The sequence below is a fragment of the Talpa occidentalis genome, unplaced genomic scaffold (assembly GCF_014898055.3).
Source record: "Talpa occidentalis isolate TD23 unplaced genomic scaffold, MPIMG_talOcc4v2.1, whole genome shotgun sequence".
In the NCBI taxonomy this organism is placed as follows: domain Eukaryota; kingdom Metazoa; phylum Chordata; class Mammalia; order Eulipotyphla; family Talpidae; genus Talpa; species Talpa occidentalis.
Genome location: NW_026555331.1, coordinates 135,368,307 through 135,389,842, shown reverse-complemented (window position 1 = coordinate 135,389,842; position 21,536 = coordinate 135,368,307). Strand labels below are relative to the sequence as shown.

Genomic DNA, 21,536 nt, shown 5'->3' with positions numbered 1-21,536 from the left:
TATGATGTTAATGCTATGTATTATATACTAGTGGTTATTGTATAGTATTATGTGGATGCGATACCAGTATTAACCTTTGTTAGCAACTATAACACATTCATCTTAATTACTTAGTAGACATGTTACACCAATGGAATTAAAGTCACAGTTTAAAGTATCTGTAGGCTAACTGGCAAGCCACATTTTTCTTTATGCAATTTACTTTTCTGAATAGTAAACTCTTAAATATGCATAGCTTTATCTTTTGAGCTATGTTTGTTTGTTTGTTTGTTTGTTTGCTTGTTAAGAGCTAGAAATCTTTGGTAGCCAGAGGGGTAAAGAGTTTATACATCTTCTCTATAATATGATAAAAAGAATATAGTGTAACCCAGAGAAATCATATTAAATGGATCATGCAAACATTTGTTATCAACCAAAACTAAATACATAGATACTGTCAAAAAAGAAAATTCTCCCTCCCCCCCATATACTGTTGTTTCCAAGAGAAGTTAATTATAATTTCAGGTTATTAAGAATGCAATATTCATAAGAATAAAGACTGTAGTGAGGTACATAAAGACAACATTCAGAGGTCTAAATGTCTTTGGGAACAAAAAAGGAGAAGAAAAGCATATTAGAATCTAATACCATAGCATATTAGAATAAACTTAGCATATTAGCATAGAACATGATATATTCATATATATCATAGAATATGATAGCATGGAATATAATTAGCATTAGAATAGCATAGCATATTAGAATAAGCTTTCAACTCAAGAACTTGAAAATGTAACAGTACTGTAGAAAATGGGAAGTAGCATTTTAATAAGGTATTTAATTTTTAGATAGGTAATTTTAATATTGTCTAGGTGTTTAAAAGATTTTTAAAATTATATATAATGAAAAGTTTCTCTTTGACTCTCTCTCTTGTCTCCCCACCTCCTCAGCATCTCCCTCTCCAAACATGGTAACAACTAAAGAGAGTTTCTCTGAACATCTTTTCAGAAATATTTTAACTCATATACAAATATGTATTATTTTCTCTCTTTTTGTATACATACACATGATAGCATGCTACACACACTATATTAAAGTTGCTTTTTTACCTTAATTCTCACCATAGAGATTTTTCTACATTACCTCCTGAAAGTTTCCTTGCGTTGGATTCTTAGGGCATTCATAATAAATTATGATAGCCCAGTGGCTTAAAATAGTACAGATATATTCTCTTAGTTCTGGAGGCCAAAAGTCCTAATAAAAACATCAGAAATCCAAAATAAATAGAGGGCTAAGTGCCCTCCAAAGTTTCTCTGGAAGAATCCTTCCTGACTCTTCCTAGCTTCCATTGGAGCTGGCTGGCATTCCTTACATTCCTTAGCTTTCTTACCTGGCGCATCACTCCCAGTCTTTCTTGTCAAATGACTGTCCTTTGTGTCTCAAATCCAAATTTTCCTCTTTAAGGCGCTATTTAATTGTTTTATCTTTCATTACATGACATAAAATGGTTCATTTAAACTTGCTTCCCATGGGCCTTCCCAGTGGCATAGCGGGTTGAGTGCTGCGTTGTGAGGCTGTCCACTCTACAGTACAGGTTCAATTTCTGTCTGGCCAGGGAGATACCCACATGGTGCAGCAGACCTCTCCTGTCTCACCCACTGCTCCCCTCAGCAGTGCTTTCGGTCTGTCTGCCTGTTCTGCTCCCCACTTGTCTCTGGTGAATCCTCTCACCCTCCTGCACCTCTGGCCTGTACCCCAGCTATTGTATAAATAAAAAATAAATCTTTAAAAAAATAAACAAAAATATTTTTTAAGTTTTCAGAAAACTTAAATAAGGGACCAGGAAAATGAATAACTATAAGAAAGTGAAAATCAAAATCAACAAAAAACTATGAACCAGAGACACTTTTAAGGGGGCAGGGGCGGGAGGGGAGGGATTGGGGTCAGAATGGGGGCGCTGCAATCGTATGGGGAATATAACAATAAAATTTATTATCTAATAAAAAAAAAATAAAAAAAAATAAACAAAAATAAACTTGCTTCCCGTCAATGTATTTAGGAGGCTGACTTAAACATTTGTTATTTCACATGTATCTATGAAGATAAATTGCTTGAAATAGAACTTCTGACTCAAGTATGTGCATTTAAAATTTTGGTAGCTCTTGTTAAATTACCACCCATAAAGATTGTTCCCCTTTGAACAACTTATAACCATGTATGAGAGAAAGGGCTATAGAATTGTTATAATAATGATGGTTCTTAAAAATAGAAAAAAGATGATGTTGATAAGTTCAAGAGCTTAAAAAACAAAGTCACTTCATTCTGATTTTTAAAAAGACAAAGACTTTTCAAAATTAGGAATAATACAGGGATATATTTACATTATGGGCAATTTTAAACATAAAATGTGAAAAAATTTTATGCTGAGAAATGGCAAGTGAAAGTTGAAATTGATAACTTTAAATTTAAATATAATTCAGATTTTTTAAATTCTTGAGTTGTTTACCAAAATGGTTATGAACCTAGATGGTATATTCTCTCAAACTGAATTAGATCAAAAGTAGACCGATATCTCACAAAACAAGTACGGACTTCCAGTTTTATCTGTAAATATAGAAACCTCAGAAACAGTGACATGTAATAATTCAATGCATGATAAGAATTACTTGGCCATCTCAAACTGGTAAAGAAAATTAGAAATTGATACGCATTTTGTGTGTGTGGGAAATGATTATATGTATGTAATATACAAATCCCTAACAGATTTGTGTTTTTGATTAAAAAATTTCAAGTCCAGAATTAAAAAAAAATCTGACTTCTAGGCAATAAAAAGTGAAACATAAAACCAGTATAGTAGATCTCTGTTCTTTCTACCCCTTGCCCAAAAGACTCCTAGATTGGACTGTAAACAAACAAAGCAATGTACAGAAAATGAAAGAACAAATTCCAAGTAGAAAAAAAATACATGCTACTACTCCTGTTGCCCTGGTTCTTTGAATAATTTCGGAAACAGAGTGAGTGACACAAACTCATGATTATTTATTTGAAACTAGAGCTATTACTAACATTATTTAGTACTTCCTTTCTTATCTGACACTGGCAGACACCTTCTCTATAGACCTGCAGTGTTTTCTATTCAGATAACCTGTTCCTTCTTGTCCAGGCAGACTTCTTCAGACATGCAGAGAGACATTCCCATCTCAAACCAAATGTCTTTTGTCATTCCTTTATAGAGCGTGGCATAGCCCAGCTCATCTCTTAAAACCCTATGTAGTGCAGACCAGCTTATGTTTTAAGGATGAAATGGTGAGATTGCCCTGTGTCCATGTTTCCATCCTTATCACAGTGTAGCTTACCTAGCAGTCCAGCATAGCTCTTCTTTTCCCAGCACCCTAGCTTTTCATTCATTTATATTCATGACATCTAACATAAGCACAGTATTCTTTTAATGGCCTTTTTTCAAATCAGAGCAAAGATTGAGTAAATTCATAAAAGCTAGGAATTTATACGTAACAAAATGAAAGGAGATACTCATAAAAGCTTTTAGTGAGAGAGAAAATCTTTTCTTTCCCATGTAAGTTCTTTAGCTTGTCTAAAGATAATTAAATTGACACAAAATAGAGTGACAGGAAAAAAAAAAACACACAATATGATTCGATATGTAAGGGGTGAGTGGGGAATGAGGATTTCCAGTGATTTGGAACTTAGAAAATCAGGAAAGTGACCCACTCAGCCAACCTTTATACCTTTTATACAAACAAAAAAAAAAAAATTGACAAGAATATAGCTTGGTTGTAGATTAGTAAAGAAGTAACAATGTTTGCTCACACAGCTTCTGGGCCCTGGTTTCAATCTCCATGATAAGGATGCCTTCGGCCCTTCTATTGAAGGGAAGGTTGTTCTTCACATGGGAATTTGACTCCTGTTTTCAAAGAAGAATCAAGAGTGCCTATCTTGCACTAGTTGTTTCTTAAGTGATTTTAATTCAAAATACTCAATATGCCAAAGTGACATACATACCCTGAACCTCCTCATTATAGCAAGGTAATTACTAAATTATTTTAAATACCAACATTTTTAAAGCAACCCAAATAAAAGTGTTTGTCATAGAATATAATAATATGAAGCCTTTGAAAATTATATTTTAGAAGAATAAATTGTCTGATAAAGTGTTTAACAGGAAACTAAAAAATGAAAAGCACAATACAGTGCCAATTTGTTAAAAAGAAAAAAAATACATAAATACACAGAAGAAAAAAGATATATAATGTTGATTTTTTTTCTAAGCTCATAGCTATGTGAATTTTTTTTTCTTTATATTTTTTGCATTATTTACATGTATGGTGTTGCCCTTTTATAATTTAAAAAAAAAAAAAACTATGTTTAAAGTTCAGCATATACTTGGGAATATATTTAATGGCATTTATTTACATTACCATTATTACACTTTTCTCTACCCTCTATGGCAGGTATGGGATGGCACCAGGACACCGTTCCCATCTTGGAGAGTGTTAATACAAGACCTTGCTCTTCACGGTGATTTAAATCATATCCATCGGCTGCAGAATCTGACGGTAGACATTGTAGTCTATGATAACCATGTTCAAGTGGCAAAATCTCTAAAGGTGATGTTGAGCAGCAAATATGTGTGTTGTTTTGTATTTTTATAAATTTGAGAGTAAACACATTTATAAATGACGTTTGAGATCTAGAAGTCACCTCAAAATTCATTTGATTTTTTAATTTATAAGATGTGTATTTAAAATAAATTATTAGGAGGGCCTCCCTGGTGGCGCAAGCGGTTAAGCACAGCACTGTGAAGCTATCTGCAGCCTCTACAGCACGAGTTCAATCCCCAGCAGGCCAGAGAACTACCTACATGGTGCAGCACACCTCTCCTGTCTTGCTTGCTGCTCTCCTCAGCAGTATATTTCAGTCGGTCCATCTGTTCTGTTCCCCACTCTGTCTCTGGTGAATCCTCTCACCCCCTGCATCTCTGGCCTGCACCCCAGTTCTCCAACGTAAAAATAAAAACTTAACTTTGTTAAATCAATTTAATGAAATCTAATTTGCAGCTTTGTACTCATCACTTTAAAAAATTGTTAAGCCACCTCTAATATATATCATAAATTTCATGTCTGTGTTTGTGTACTGTACAGCTTATTAGAATTTCCTCACTGCTTTTGAGATAAAGTTTTTCAGGTAAAAATACACTATTTCTTTATGGTACTTCTTATTGGGAACATTTAAAATTTTTTTTTCATTTATTGTATCTTTTATTTGCAGAGATAAAAGTTAATAACAATAGCAGTAGAATTTGTTAAGCACTTCAGATATTGTTATTCAGATATTTGTTCAGCACTTTAATACTATCATATACAGTAAGTACTCTGTTCATCCCCATTTTACAAAATAGAAAATTGAGACATTGGGAGATAAGGCCAAGATTTCACAGATGCTTGGGTGAAGCCAGTATTTGAATGTACAATGGCTGTTTCCAAAGTCAATCCTCTTAACATACTATAAAGAAATGATTTTCTTGCAAGTAGCTGCCACCCTACCTTTATAGAGTTACATACTCTGCTTATAGGAACAGAGCAGATTTATTTTAGATCTGCATTTTAGTTCTCCATTTTCCTTTGTAAATAAATGTTCTTGAAGGAAATATTTCTGCTGCACACTGTGTTACAAATAACCCCGCCCAAGTCAAATTTAATAAAGACCGTGTCCAGGAAGGTAATAACAGCATTTAGGTAATGTGCATGTTCAAACCTGACATATCAGAGAAATATTTGATACTTTTTCTCTGAGGCTATCAACAATTGATTAATTTATTTCAATAAAATGTGATGTAAATTCTAAATTCTTTTTTTCTACAGATAGTTTTTTAATGAATGACAAATAATTGCCTTTTAGATTCTACATTCTGTATTTAATTCCTTTGTTTTTCCCTATGCTCCTTCGATATCTCTTTCTGTTGCCCACTCTTTTCTTGAAATCTTTGTTCTACCCCAAACAGCACCTAATGTAAAATAGTACTTTCCATAGTATAAGGATATAGTAAAAAAGATCTTCTGGTGAGTGAATGAATCACTGAATGCTGTGAATTTTTCAGCTCCCATTTTGTCATCTTTATCTAGCCCACTAGAGGGTGCTGTGAGCACAAATAATTAAGAAAATGTAGGGTATTTAATTTTTTCTAACGATATCATGACATGTTATTTATCAGTAATGTAACAGAAAAATGAAAAATATTTTCATGGTGTATAATAAGTAATGTGACTATAGGATTTTATTTAATGTACTTTGATATCACATTTGTTCTGTGACAACCTCTGTACCATTTCATTTTAAGAAATCCCCAGGGTCAGATGACATTGATAACAAATAAATTCTCCCCAGCACTTAGAGACAATTGTTTAAATTGCATTTTTTATGCTGAAATACATGGAACAAATGTATTTTCAGTGTATAAGAATAGGAATAAATGTGGATTTTTTTAAACAAAGAGAATACTTAAGACAAATATAGATAATAAATTGAATTCTGTGTATAATACATTTTACAGCCCAAGTTTTTCTTAACATTTTTCTTAAATCTTGGCTTTTAAGTAAGTGATCTTTTAAAAAAAAAAAGATTTATTTGTTTATTTATACAAGCACTGGGTACAGTCAGAAGCGCGGGAGGGTGAGAGAATTCACCAGAGCCAGAGCAGGGAACAGAATAGGCAGAGTGACGAAATACACTGCTAAGGGGAGTAGCGGGCGGCAGGAGAGGTCTGTCGAGCCATGTGGGACCCTCGCCAGCAGCCGGAGATAGAACCGGTGCTGCAGAGGCTGCGGGCAACTTGGCAGCCCAGCGCTCAACTGCTGTGCCACCAGGGGAGGCCCTTAAATAAGTGGTCTTATTCCCTAAATATTTTATACAAACACAAACTGATTTTTCAAATCTTTTGTCTAGAAATTGAATCAATATATTTTCAGTTCCCAGTCTTATCCGAACAAAATTTTAAAATAATCACAAAACGTATGTAGTCATAATTAGATTTTGAACTTTTGTGACGTAGGAGCTATCATTGGTTATTCTCAGACATATATAGGTCATTAAAAATATTGAACCTACAGGGAAGTTTCTTGACAGTTTTTAAAGCATATTTAAATGATTTCCAAAGGGATAATGATTTCTTTTAGCCATATTGGCTTTATTTTTTTTTATGTTTCTGTATTAAAATGGAATATTATAACAGTTTTTTAAAATATATATTTGTTTATTGTTTGGTTATGACTCACTTCTATTTTTGGCATCTTATCACTTTGCAGACAAGACTGAGCAGTTTTTGTCTATGATAATAGAGCATCTGGCACATTTCATAACATATTTCAGAAGCTTAAAAAAAAAATACAATGCTGCCTCCAGAAGGAATTTCTGGAAATAACAGCTTGTCATCACTGTAACCTATCTTTATAAATACATTCTCTCTTGGTCTTTACATTTTGTTTTATTATGAAAATGTGCTTGTAGAGAAGATAGTAATCACTCAGGTGCCTACCATCCAAATTTAACAATTTAAACATTTCTAAGTGTTTGCTCCACTTTTTTCAGGCACTTTTAATTTTTAAAAAATAAAACTCTACACAGTGAACCCTCTTTGTACTTATGCTTATTTTCATTTTTTTTTTGCTTCCCAGTATCATCTTTTTGTTTATCCTAACATGTGAATATATGCCCATGCTCAGTCTTTTTTCACACTATAGTATCTCTGAAATGAGAATATATCTTCCATCTGAAAACATACATGTACACACATATTTGTACATATACACGTATGTATGTATACACACACATTTTGGTTTTGTTACTGTGTCCTTAAGGCTAATAAAATCCTTTTTGATTAGTCAAAGTTCCTAGTTGTTCTGTGCCCCCAATTGGTAGTTGAATATTTTGAGTATTAGATATTGTTTGATCTTTCTCCATTTTCTAAATAATAATCTGTTTTTAGGTTGGAAGCTTTCTTAGAATTTATAGCCTCCATACCAAACTTCAATCGGTGAATTCAGAGAACCAAGCGACATTGTTAGCTTTAGAGTTTCATCTCCATGGAGGTACCAGTTATGGTCGGGGAATCAGAGTCTTGCCAGAAAGTAACTCTGATGTGGATCAGCTGAAGAAGTAAGCACATTACGTATGTATTTTAAAATTGTATATAAACATGAAGCTAATTGATAAGATGACATTTTTTCTGCAGTGGGGAAGGAGTATTTGATAGATTCCTCATAGTTGATCCCCATAGTTTTTGCCATTATCCATTTTTTAAAATGAATGAACAAAATGAAACAGATCAAGTGATTGTAGGTTCAGTGAGCTAAACAGGAGCACAACTAGTGTTATAGTCTAAGTTTTCTAGCACTTATGTCTACTCTTCGATCTTACTCTCTTCTATCATTTGCCACATTCTCCAAATAAAGCAACAAACAGTGGAAACTGGATATTAAAGTTTGGGAACCTTTATACATATCTGGGATTCTGAAAATAACCTTGAAAAATTAGGAAGCAGAGCCTGTATTTGATAAATAGGTAACAGAAAGTGTCTTGTACACACACACACACACACACACACACACACACACACACCCACCCATCCATCCCTCAATGTTCGTGAGTTCTTGGTTTCTATGAATACGCCTTCACTGACCTTATTGACTTTGTTTTATGAAATTTGAAATTATATTCTTTCAATTATAGGGTTTTACAATCTGCAGATTTGACAGCCAGTCAGTGTTCAGATGGTATCTGTCAAGCAGAACTTGAGGACAGCTTTCCAACTGTTTCAAGTAAGGTCAATTTTAAAATTGGCGGTTTAGTTTCTGCTAAGTAAAATGGCTTTATCAACATTAAATCTTTTTTACTACCTTCTCTCTTTTTTGTTAACTCCGTATATTCATTATAAAGGAACACCCTATGTCTTGCGTCCTGTTCAAAAGTAAACAGTAGTCCTTTAATTATGTAATTACAGTTTCAAATTGGTGTGGTAAGAATTACTTGATTTATGCATGTAGCATTTCTGTGTGTGTGTGTGTGTGTGTGTGTGTGTTTGTGGTATACATACATTCAGTAAAATTCTATCATGTTCCCAAGCAAACATTTGCTTGTCAGTTTTCTTGCCCTGGATTCTTAGACCATTTGTTAGTGATGTTGAGGAAGAAGCACATATATGGTACCACACAAAATAAGTTATTGAAATATAAATATTATTATATGTAGTAAAATGTTATCTAAAGTAATTGCAAAATGAATGCTTATTTAAATATCAAATTCTTTGTTTTAGAATGCGTCATTAAAGTAGCTGTATTTATTACTTGTGCTTTTTTATTAAAATCCCATTTTTCATTTTTTGAGGTCATTATTTTTATCCACCTCTCCCTTTCTTTCATATTGTATTTTTTCAGCATAATTAAAACTTTGAAGCATCCAGAAAAGGTGAAGCAATTGTGCAATCAAAAGTTACATACCCACTACCTAGATTCTCAGCTAACATTTTACTTTATTTCCTCTGTCATATATCTACCTACTTCTCTTCATTCATCGCCCATCTTATTTGTTGATGCATTTCAAAGTACAAATTGCAAACATTAGTATACCTCCTAAATACTTCAGAATGAATATTTTTAACTAGAGTGCAGTATTTGTTTAGGATAATGTATTTTAGGTAAAATTGTATGCAATGAAATGGACAACCTAAGCGTACTATTCCATGAGTTATGTCTAAATACATAAACCCATGTACCCTCAGTTTTAGAAAATTAACATTATCACAAAAGATTAACTCCTGTGCTTCCCAATCCACACATGCTCCACCTGAGAAGTTTTTGTATTTTTCCATCATAGATTAATAGTGCCTACCTAGAATTTCAAGTAAATCAAATAATACATAGTATTATACATACTGTGTTTTTGAGATTCATTCATCCATATTGTATATGTGAATAGTTTGCTTCTTTGTCAAAAATCAAATGTGGATTTATTTCTGGGCTTTTCATCCTTACTTACTAGTATGATCTCAAGTAGGCTTTTTTTCCCCTCATACTAATTTCAAGTTATTGCAGCAGCATTTGTTGAAAGATTTTTGTTTTCCCTTAAGATTCCTTTGTTGCCTTTATCAAAAAATCAAATGTAAATGATTTTTTTCCCTAGGCTTTCTATTTAATTACATTGATCGGTTTGTCCCTCTTTATGCTGGTACCATCATGTCTGGAGTCTTAAAGTTATGTAACATAAGTCCTGCAACTTTTTCTTTCTCAAGATTTTATTTGATTCTAGAATTTTTGCATTTACCCTTAAGTGATAGAGTCTCCCGTTTCTATGTTAATCTTATGAAATTTTGATTAGGGTTATATGAATCTGTAGATCAAGATGGAGAGAATTGATATCCTAGCAATATTGATCCTTTTAACCCAATGACATGGCAATGGGTTAGATCTTTGTTTAGATTCTCTTCAGTTTCTCAGCAATATTTTATCATTTTTAGTGTCATGTTGCTTTTTCAATGGCTTTTAAAGGTGAATAATTTTTTTGTTCTCCTTCCTACAGGTACTGGATCTGTATCACTATATGAGGTTGAAAGATGCCAGCAATTATCAGCTACAAGTAAGGCCATATGTCATGTTTGAAATATGGATATATTAGTGCATATCATAAAGCCTTACTCACCAGCTAGTTTATTCATCTCTAATAGCAAGAGCAGATATTCATGAGGCTAAACTATATCCACATATATTTCTGTGTTTCTTTTTTTTTAAGATTTATTTATTTATGCATACAGAACTGGGGTGTAGGCCAGAGGTGTGGAGGGTGAGAGCATTCACCAGAGACAGAGTAGAGAACAGAACAGGCAGATCTACTGAAATCCACTGCTGAGGGGAGCAGTGGACGAGTCAGGAGAGGTCTGCTGCGCCATGTGCGTTGCTCCCTGGCCGGGGATCAAACTCATGCTGCAGTTGCTGCGGATAGCTTCATATTGCAGTGTCCTAACCCCTTGCGCCACCAGAGAGGCCCCGATTTCTGTGTTTCTTTGGCTCTTCTTACCTGTGCGCCTGACATTGTGGTAGTGAACCTTAGAAAACAGCCTTCCACATTGATAATTAATAAAACTCAAATTAAATTTTATTGTATACATTTGGTCCAGAAGGATTTATATCATAAATATATTTACGGTTCTTCTAGATTAATCTAAAAATTCTTTATAGTTCTTACAGATCATCAATATTTGGAGAAAACCCCACTGTGTGCTATTTTGAAACAAAAAGCTCCCCAACAATATCGCATCCGAGCAAAATTAAGGTCGTACAAGCCCAAAAGGCTCTTTCAGTCAGTTAAACTTTATTGTCCTAAATGTCATTCACTGTAAGTATTTTTCATAATAAAGCAGAAATTTTTATTGTGTAATATTTGTGTATATTATACATTATTATAGGTATTTTAAGTCCTGGCAATGAGTGTATTGTGATTTTATATGTTACATTTTGAAAGAATTTTTTTTGAAATAACACTGGTTTATAGCAATGTGTATGATTCAGAGAAATAGGGTCATACCTCTTCAGATGTATGCACACTATACCATCACCAAGGCACTTGTAGTTCTCCACCAGAATTTTTTCAAGGGAAATACTAAATTCTTAGAAAGTATCCTTCTGATTTTTCTTTGAAATGAGAGTAAGCACCATTTTCAGGTAAAAATTCAATTTAGTAGCTCTGGTAAATGCAAGCAAATAATAAAAATATGAAAATATTTGTGGAGACTCTCATTTGCTACAAAAATCTTTAAAGTAAACCATTATTAATTAAAATTCTTAAATAGATAACAACCCTGATTAGTTGACACTTCTACTGATAGAAGAAGCCTATTGGAAAATTTTTTGTCCTAACTACACTAAAGTAGATATAATTTCAGTTTTTGTTAGTAATTTGTAATTTTTGTCTCTACGTTTTTATTCCAAAATCAAGTATTGTCTAAAAATATAAATAAATTTGTAAGACATTAGAACAAGTATGTACTATTTAATTAGCTCAAGACATACTCTAAAAATTACTTTTAGTTCTTTTTTATGCAATTTTCTTATTTTCCCTGTAAATATGTAATAATGATGTTTAGTGATGTAGGTAATTGATCACATCATGCTGTGCACTGGATGCCATAAATCAAGTTTTTACTATAATAGCTATAATGTATAAATAACATCTCTGTGATATTTGCATGTATTTATATTGTTGGTATACTTCTGTGCATAAATAATATGCACGTATTTTCCCCTCCAAAACTTAAGTATCAGCAGATCTCCTTAAATGAAATAGGGGTACTGTTTTACCCATTTGAGTTTCAATATACAGTAGATGAGATTAAAATATAAGTAATTGATTTTACCTAATTCTTAAAGTGTTATCAAATTTTAGTCTGTTAAATTATATTAAAATCATATAACTTTGTTAAACAAAGCCATTCCATATGATTATTTAAAAAAAAAAAAAAAGGAAATCATCTCAGAAAGTGTAAGAAGTATTATCTAAAGTTATACGTCTAGTTAGTGAGAAAAACCAGGGCAAGGACATAGATCTTTTGATTCTAAATTAGGTCCTTTCTTCTATATCATTCTTTTCCATGTGGCTTTTAAAAATTACTGTTCTAGATTAAAAGGAATTGAAGGGAATATTGGTTTGTAAAATAGGAATCTTATGACATTGATATTATTCAAGTAGTAAGTAGATTTTTAACTGTGAAGACAGGACTGCATTCCTTAGAGAGAACAAATGGGTGATAGAATAATTATCAGTTCCCTTAGCATCACAAAACCACGCAGGGAAGTTGGCTGGTATTTAATGTAGTTTATGATATGGATATACTCAGCCATGAAATACCGTCAATTATCTTTTATTAAATGTGAATCATTTAATATGCAAAATGATTTATCTCCTTTTTTTTAAAACTAGCCTATGAGCAGATAAACAAGTTTTTAAAATTAGAAACTTTGTTAAATTGGGAATTCCAAGTTTATATTGATTGTTCTGTGTTATTTCACATCACTGATTTTAGGCAAGAAGTTCCACATGAGGGTGAATTGGATATAATTTTGCAAGAGGGTGCAACAAAAGCCCCAGATATTAGACTACAAAATACACCATTATATGATTCGAAGATGTGGACTACTGAAGATCAAGGAGAACGAAACATAGCTGTTCATTTTGTGAAAAATAATGGTGTTCTTCCACTTTCAAATGACTGTTCAATTTTGATAGAAGGTAAGATTTTAAGTTACTGTTTTATTAGAATACACCTTTTTTTGTGTCTTTCACTGTTTAATTATCGTTACATATATTTTAGGGGCAACCTAGGACACATACATCAAATAAATTTCATAAAATGGAATTTTGTATAACAACTATATTCAAATGTATACATAAGTACACTTATACGTAAATTTATTTGAATTCATTTTGAAATTACACATTAAAGCTAAGTGTTAATATTTGTCGATACTGTTGGAAAACTACATGTAATCTTAATAATATCCAAACTTTGTTGAGCAGGGTAGAGATCAAGAGGCTGCTTGCTGTCTACAGTTGCTATTATTTTCGCCTCTGGATGTCACTGTTGTTTCATAGAAATGCAATGAAAGTCTTCTTTTGATATCTATTGATAAATCAAGTAAGGATTCCTTGAAAGAAGTAAAGAAAACTACATGTGTTTTAACAGAATGAAACTTTGAGTCATATTTACTTCTGCATTTCCTTTCCATTTTATGTTATTTTTAGCTAATGTTTAATATATAAACCACATATTTTTCCAATGACAAATTTAATGTTTCATTATTTTACTGGAGATTTTTTTTAATAATATCCTATAATGAAACGAAAGTATTTTTAATTTATATTACTAATATCTTTCTGTTTATGTATGTAATAGTCATTTTAGAAAAAAATGTGTATACATGCCTATAAACATTGTTATTTTCATGAACTTCTTTTGTTTTAATATATTCTAGTGTGCCAGAAGTTATTTTAATTACTTTCTGTGTTTTTATTTAATCATCACAACAATGCTATGCAGCTGATACTATTATAAGCAATTTTTGAGAAAACTGAGGCACTGAGAAGTTTAATTCTTTTCTGTTTTTTGATATAGTAACTCTGTGCTGAACTTTATCTCTCTCCCAGATAAATTATAATTATGGGCACAAGAAATTTAGTAGATATTGCCCAATTACTTGCTAGTAGAAGTTATTCTAATATGAATATATACTTTCACTATATGAGATTACCTATATTCCTGCCCTCATGAGTATATACTAGAATTTTAAAATATTTGTCTACTTTGATGAGTGATAGGTGGCATTGTACTCCATTAGCTATATTTTAAGCTATACCAGAAGGTAGATGTAACCACAGCCACATACAGATGTCCACATATACAAATAGAGTAGGACTGTTTGCATACCCTAAGAATAAAATAAAACAGGGTTCTAGCAGAGATCCTATTTCTTTTATCTTTGTTGTGTCTATAGATTTGTGTCCTTATTAAATTGTAAGGGCAGAATTCAAGGGTATTTTATCAATATATCTTCAGCACCAGGGGTCCACGGGTAGCACACCTTGCTTGTAACTTGTTCTTAGTAACTATTTACTGAATAAATAAATACATCCAAAGTAATAAAAACATCATATTGCAGAGCTTTTTAATGAAAGTGTCTATGAAACCATCTTTAAATTTAAAAGGATTTGATAAAAATATGTGCTATTTTATTTGATCATATTTCTGAGTATATGAACTCTAGCATTGGCTAGAACTTAAGGGCAGTATGATCACATTCAACTTAGGAACCTATTATATCAGAAATTGAGCTGGAATTATAGATAGATGAGCCAAAGAAAACAGTATTTACACAATCATTCTTAGGAGACAAGGATCATCGGGTACGCATGATAGTTTTAATGTCCATCCTGTCATAAACTTAGGGGAAAGTGTGATCTTTTCTTAGGCAAAATAAACAAACACTATATATGAATTCATACTACATGATCTATCCTTTGCTGATACATTTAAATTTGATGTTAACCTGAAAGTTAAAAGATTTATTTTAAACTCAAAACAAAATTTTCCTAGATACTAGTATTGTAGAACAAATTTAATAATACAAATTCTGTCACAATGTGACTCTCAATTTTATTGTCTTTTGATTACTTGAATCAAAGTGTTTCTGGCATTAGAACAAATTTGATTAAATTTAGGAAGATGGTTAAAATTTCAAAAGTTTAAGATTTTGTTGTAGTGTCACCATTTTTGCATGCGCAATGGGTTTCTTTAATAAATGTGTAGAATGCTAAGTTTACAAATTATTATTTTCAGAATAAGTATATTAAATTTATAAATTCATGGTTTTCATTGACTTTTTTCTGTCAATCCTGTTACCGTCCCTTGTGTATTACTTCATAGATTCTTTGTTTTGTCTGCATTATATTTGTAGTACTTGAAGTGTGTGTTTATTCTCTTTCAATAGGTGGTACACTCAGTGAAATCTGCAAACTCTCAGATAAGTTTCATAGCATAATTCCTGTGAAATCTGGCCATGAAGAACTGGAACTCTTAGACCTCTCAGCACCATTCCTTATACAAGGAAATCTACATCACTATGGGTATGTTTTCAGTTCTAGAAAGTTTTAGAATTAAAAACTGCTTAAGATTATTTTTATTGTTTTATCACACTAGTTTATATAAACTATTCATTGTACTAAATTTTTTGGTATATATCTATTCATTTGATTATACATACATATATATATATATATATGAGTGCCTATAATGTGCCATAATGTCCTATGTACAAGGCTACCCCATTGAGATATTTTAAATACAGAAAAATGTCAAAAATTTACATTGTAAATTCCTCCAGAACTTTTGTACCTTCTGTTTAGATATAGAAGAAACTCTTCCCATACCAGCCCCCGCTCCCTTTCTTCCCTTTTGGCCATCACTTTCTCAAACTTGGAGTCAGTCCTTCTCAATAAGTATTTCTATGTTCTTGCTATTTGTGTGAATTTTAAGCAATATTGCATATTAGCTTGGATTTTCAAAATTTATGCCAAATATTCCATACTATGCCTACTCTTTGCAACCTGCTTTTTCTTCAATATTATTTTCAAGATATATTTATATTAATGTATACTTATATACATTACATATAAATCTGTACACTATATAGATTTCATATTCATTTTAATGTCTATGAAGTATTTTATGAATGTCACTACTAACCCATTTTTCTATTAATGGATGTATGTTCCTTCCATTTATTTCATTTAGGACTGTACTTAATGCTAAATGAAGTCCTTTTGAAAGTTTTTGGCATATTTCCTTTGTTACCAGATAGGTAGATCACAACCAGTGTTATTCTTATATTTTTAATGCTGTTTAATGGCATTTTTTTATGTTCATTTGATGAAATTGTTAAGTATATTCATAACTTTTTTTCCTTTGCAATTTTGTTGGTATAATTACTTCTTACAGAGTGCTTAATATCCTCTGTGATTATGAGTCTGTGACATTTTACTTTGTCAATGTTAGCATTATGTGTTTGAAATTCCCAGTAGTTCATTTAGGTTCAGTATTTTATCTTCTAGATAAATTAATTGTTCTGCATATTTTTACATAATGACTTCATCTAATTATAATTTTGGCCCTAATGTTTATTTTCATCTCCTATTTTTATTGCTTTGTTCTAGTTATTCTTTTTCTGGAGTGGGGTTTGGTAATTACCAGTTACTCCTTTGCTTTCACATTTCTTTGTTTTTATATTTTATATTAATTAAATACATGTGAGTAGATTTTAGTTGTTTTGTTAACAACTAACTACTGATTTGTTAACAACTAACAACTATTTTTTTTTTAAATACAGATACATTTAGTTTTCATTTTTGCATTTTGTGCTGTTTTCCACTTTCCACTATTCTTTTCAATTGTATTATCTTTTGTATTGAGGTAACAACATTGGTATACAGTACTGTATATGATGCACGGTTATAGATTCACACCTCTTTGGATGTATGTATGTTACCATACTACACCCACCACACTTAATATTTTCCTTTCAATATCTCCTAAACATTACAATACTTATAATAAATAAACTGCACTGCTTACAATGTATTTGTACATAAGCAAATCAAAATAGTATACTGAGTAAAGTGTAATTTTAGTATATTGTGTAGTTTTAATTTGATTTATATTGCAGTAGGTAATTATAGTGTTAGGCATCATAAACTATGAACCTCTATGTGTTCATTCACTATAGTACCCAAAATTTTGCTAATGTTGATTTTTTTAAATATTGGCTATATTTAACTAAGACGTTGGCCATTATATATTGCTTAGAGAGTCATCAAAGAAAGTACCTCCCAATCTTTTTTGATTTTCCAAATAAGGAAACTAGTTGAAAGAACAACCTGGACCTAGAACCTGACTCAATCTCAGTTAATAGTGTTTATTCAGGACCATACCATCCTTTTTAGTTTATTCAGTTGTAAAAGGCTTATTTTTTAATATAATTACATTTATAACATGCAAATTATAATATGGAAGGTGCCATACTCTTTTGTTTGATAATATTTAAACCATGCATGCTTAAACAGCAAAAATAAGTTATAATAATTAAATGGGTTGTAATAACAAACTAATTATAATAAATTTTAAATGATTTTTTTCTTTTATTTCAGATGTAAACAGTGTTCTAATTTGAGACCAATACAAAATTTAGATTCCCTGGTTGATAAAGTATCATGGGTTCCTTCTTCTGTGGCAGAAGGTTAGATCAGTTTCTGTGTTCTGCAACTTTAACTGTCTTTATAAAAGGTGATCTCATAGATTCTATTTCATAATTTGTGAATATATTTAAACCAGTTCAAAGCCTGGGTTAAAGTTTAATTATTCTTAAAACTACTCACAGTGATTATAATAGAAATACAAAATAAAAATTTAAAAAAAAATTGAAAATTACTTTCAAATTCTTCCTTTATCTTTTAATCATTACATTTTAATCAACTGTAATTTTAGTATTAATCATTAATTGTAAATAAAAAGGACTGCTTTATCTCACATGGCACAGCAGACCATGTAGTCATCCAGCTTTGACTTAAAGCTCTTTAAGTAACAAGGCATATATTACATTTTAAAGCAACACATCGCCTTCATTTTTAGGTAATTCTTAGTAGTGAAGCAAAATCTGCCTAACATAGGCCATTTTCTGTCTCCTAGACTTAGAGTTAATTAATTAGAATTAATCTATTCCCTCTCCTATAAAATCAACAGACTTGTTAAAGTTGAACCTTGAGAATATTATTTACTTTCTTCTTTAGAAATTCTCTTCTAAAGTTATTTACATATTAAATATATTGTATATGCTGCTCTGAGTTCCCCGCATTTATTAGCATCTCACATCTGTTTTTATAATTTTTGCCATGTGGATTGCACTCTGGCCAGCCTGGGATCAAGTGCGGTCTTTAACCCCTGCACCACCATTGAGACTCCTAAAATACATTAATTTTTCAAAAAGTTGCTCGTAAATATGTTCCCTATGTAGGTATAAAGTAATGTTCCAAAATGAACCCACAAAATGAATTTATATATTGGTATTGGAAAACAAAAAGTATATATATATATATATATAGTTTTTCTTTATCTCTATTTTAGTAAACAAAATTAACAGGAACATACTATCATACAACTTTTACTCTAGTTTTATGTGGTTTAATCTTTTTTTCCTTTACTAGTGCTAGGTATTGTACCCCTTGAACATGTGTTTGTGATGACATTTACTCTTGATGATGGAACAGGAGTAGTGGAAGCATATCTCATGGATTCTGTAAGTAACAGGAGTAATGAAGATATTTCTAACTAAAAAATAATACTTTTTTGAATTTTAACATACTGTTATTATCACCTTTATTACTGTAAAGATTTAACAACCTAGAAAAATGTAGACACAAAATTAAATTGTCTATGTAATTTATCTTCCTTTGATTAGACATTATAAATCTTAATATCCAAATAATAAATAATTGAGGGATAGGAATTTGAGAAGAAAGTCTTTATACCCTGAAAAAGTCCTGCTTCAGGAGCTAAAGGTATAGCCACACCATCCAGGAATTATTTATCAGCATTTCACCAGGGTTTATAAGACTCCACATTTAATATTACAGAAAACACAATTACTTTGCTATGGATATAATTATATTGTGTAAAGCTAGTTAACTGGTTGGAAAGAAAAAAAAAAACGGCTTTAATTTCTGGCAATTCCAAGTTTGGGGGTTTCTAAAACCACCCTCATTTCTAGTACTAATTAAAAGTTCAGAGGTTCATGAGACCACTCTTTGATGCAATAATTTACCAGAAAGACTCAAAGATTTTATCCAAAGCTATTATACTCACTGTTAAGGTTTATTACTGCTGAAGAACAGTTAACTAAATCAACCAAAGGAAGTACATAGAGCAGAACCTAGGAAAGTTTCAAACTTTCCAAATGGAGCAACCAGTTGTCCACTTCTCCTACAGAAGGAGACAATTAATTTCCTTGCAGTGGTAACAGTTCACATGGTATATTGCCAACTGGAGAAGCTCAGCCATCTTGTAGTTATAATTGACTGCCCATTTGGCTAACCTAAGCTTGTAATCATAATATATGCTCCAAATGCTTCACCATAAAACACGTTGTTAGTCTGTCTAATACTGTCCTACCTGGCAGGACATTCTAAATGCTTAGAGATTACCAGCAGTAGTCAAGGACAAAGGCCCGACCTCTCATTTTAGGAGAGAATTTTTCTCCTACATAAACATTTCATTTATCCACCTATTAAATAACTATTATCAATCTATAAGAAATATTTACTCTGACAACAGCACTGATATATACATATATGTGTGGCAGTTGATCCTTGAACAAGTGTACATACATATATATGTGTCACTGTTGTTAAAGTAGTAAATCCAATTTTAGAGTTTAGATTAGCATTCAAATTAATGAAATCTATAGTCTTGATAAAGTGAAATAATTAGATTATTTAATGAGTATTGAAATATTTCTAATTATGACCTTAAAAAACATTAATATCATTTTATTTTTTCTTATATAATTTTTTTGAAGGACAAATTCTTCCAGATTCCAGCATCAGAAATTCTGTATAATGATGACCTTCAGCAAAGTTTGGATATGATCATGGATATGTTTTGTCCCCCAGGAATAAAAATTGGTAGGCAATAATATTTTGACAATTCATTGCTTTTCTTGAAATAGCACCTGGCATGTATCTAATCTGTGATCTTTTAGAAGTATGAATCTGAATCCAAATAAATTGCTAAGTAGTAAGTGATTACTGTATGATCTGCATTTTGATGAAGGTGATGGCAGAGATAAAATAGGTATGAATCATAATCCTTTACATTAGAACATTTTTTTAATATTTTGAAATATAGTTTGGGGAGACAGTTGTGATTATAAAGCCATTTAACTCTGTATTTTTTCATATAAACATTTTAGTTGAAATTATACCAACTAGGATGGACTTTTGACAAGAAACATTTCCTATAACAAACTCCATTTAACCAGTTTAATTTGTGATGAATTTTCCACTCAATATTGTACTAGTTTAGACTATTATAAGTTTTTTAATTTTAATAATTACTTTTACTTATGATATTTCCTGTATACCATTTGATTCATCAACCAGATCTTCAGATCAAAGTGTATTGATTGTATCTCTGAGTCTTGCTTTTGTGTACATTATTTCTGTTTACATTGAAACTTGGACGTGTAACTCATATTAAGACAATTTGACTCTTCTTAGCAGTTTTCATCAACAACAGATTTAACCAGTTTGCATATCCAGCTGTTGTCAGTGGACTTTCATAGGTTATTCTTAAATTAGGTTGTATTTTCTCCTGGTCAATCATTATATTTTATAGCTATTCCAAAATGATAATTTGTGTACAACTATAAAAAAGTTTAACTTTTATTTGATGTCAGTTTTAATTTTGTTGGGTGTTTAGATTCATTAGGATAGACTTAGGGGAACTAAAACTCTGTATCCAAAATCATGGACTGATAAACTTCGGATACCTACTGCCAGATTACTTTTCAAGAATATCTGACCTTCTTATAGTTACCAGCAGTGTAGGAGAGTGACAATATCCCTGACCCTTCCTTATCAATATTGACTTCTATATTATATGTCTTTTAAACTTAAACTTAAAGAAACATTAATAAATTGTTCTAGAAATAGGTTCACCATGGTCACATCCAAAGCTTAGACATGGCATTCATGACTACCAGTATTGCCTGGTCTCAGTGCCTGTTACCTAATGGGAGTTTGAGCTAGATAGTGTGAGGCTTGTGCTTATTTGAACTTCAGGTTCAGTTTCTTTGCAGTCAAATGAAGGAAAAAACCAAAACAGAGGTCAGTAGGCTTGGAAACAGCAGGGAAAAAAGAAGTAAAAATTGAATACTCATGATTTTTTATTGGAT

At 31.5% G+C, this 21,536-nt stretch overlaps 1 protein-coding gene across 2 annotated transcripts in view; it reads left to right on the top strand.

Moving 5' to 3' along the window:
• The window catches only part of POT1 (protection of telomeres 1), a 51,683-nt gene that overhangs the window by 29,182 nt on the left and 965 nt on the right, over nucleotides 1-21,536 (top strand). For both annotated transcript variants that reach the window (XM_037512631.2, XM_054692625.1), the window contains exons 10-19: nucleotides 4,449-4,604; nucleotides 7,979-8,148; nucleotides 8,722-8,810; nucleotides 10,567-10,623; nucleotides 11,223-11,379; nucleotides 13,064-13,269; nucleotides 15,525-15,660; nucleotides 17,737-17,825; nucleotides 18,790-18,881; nucleotides 20,160-20,265. In XM_037512631.2, the coding sequence (XP_037368528.2) occupies nucleotides 4,449-4,604; nucleotides 7,979-8,148; nucleotides 8,722-8,810; nucleotides 10,567-10,623; nucleotides 11,223-11,379; nucleotides 13,064-13,269; nucleotides 15,525-15,660; nucleotides 17,737-17,825; nucleotides 18,790-18,881; nucleotides 20,160-20,265 (1,258 nt within the window). The remainder of the gene's footprint in view (nucleotides 1-4,448; nucleotides 4,605-7,978; nucleotides 8,149-8,721; nucleotides 8,811-10,566; nucleotides 10,624-11,222; nucleotides 11,380-13,063; nucleotides 13,270-15,524; nucleotides 15,661-17,736; nucleotides 17,826-18,789; nucleotides 18,882-20,159; nucleotides 20,266-21,536) is intronic.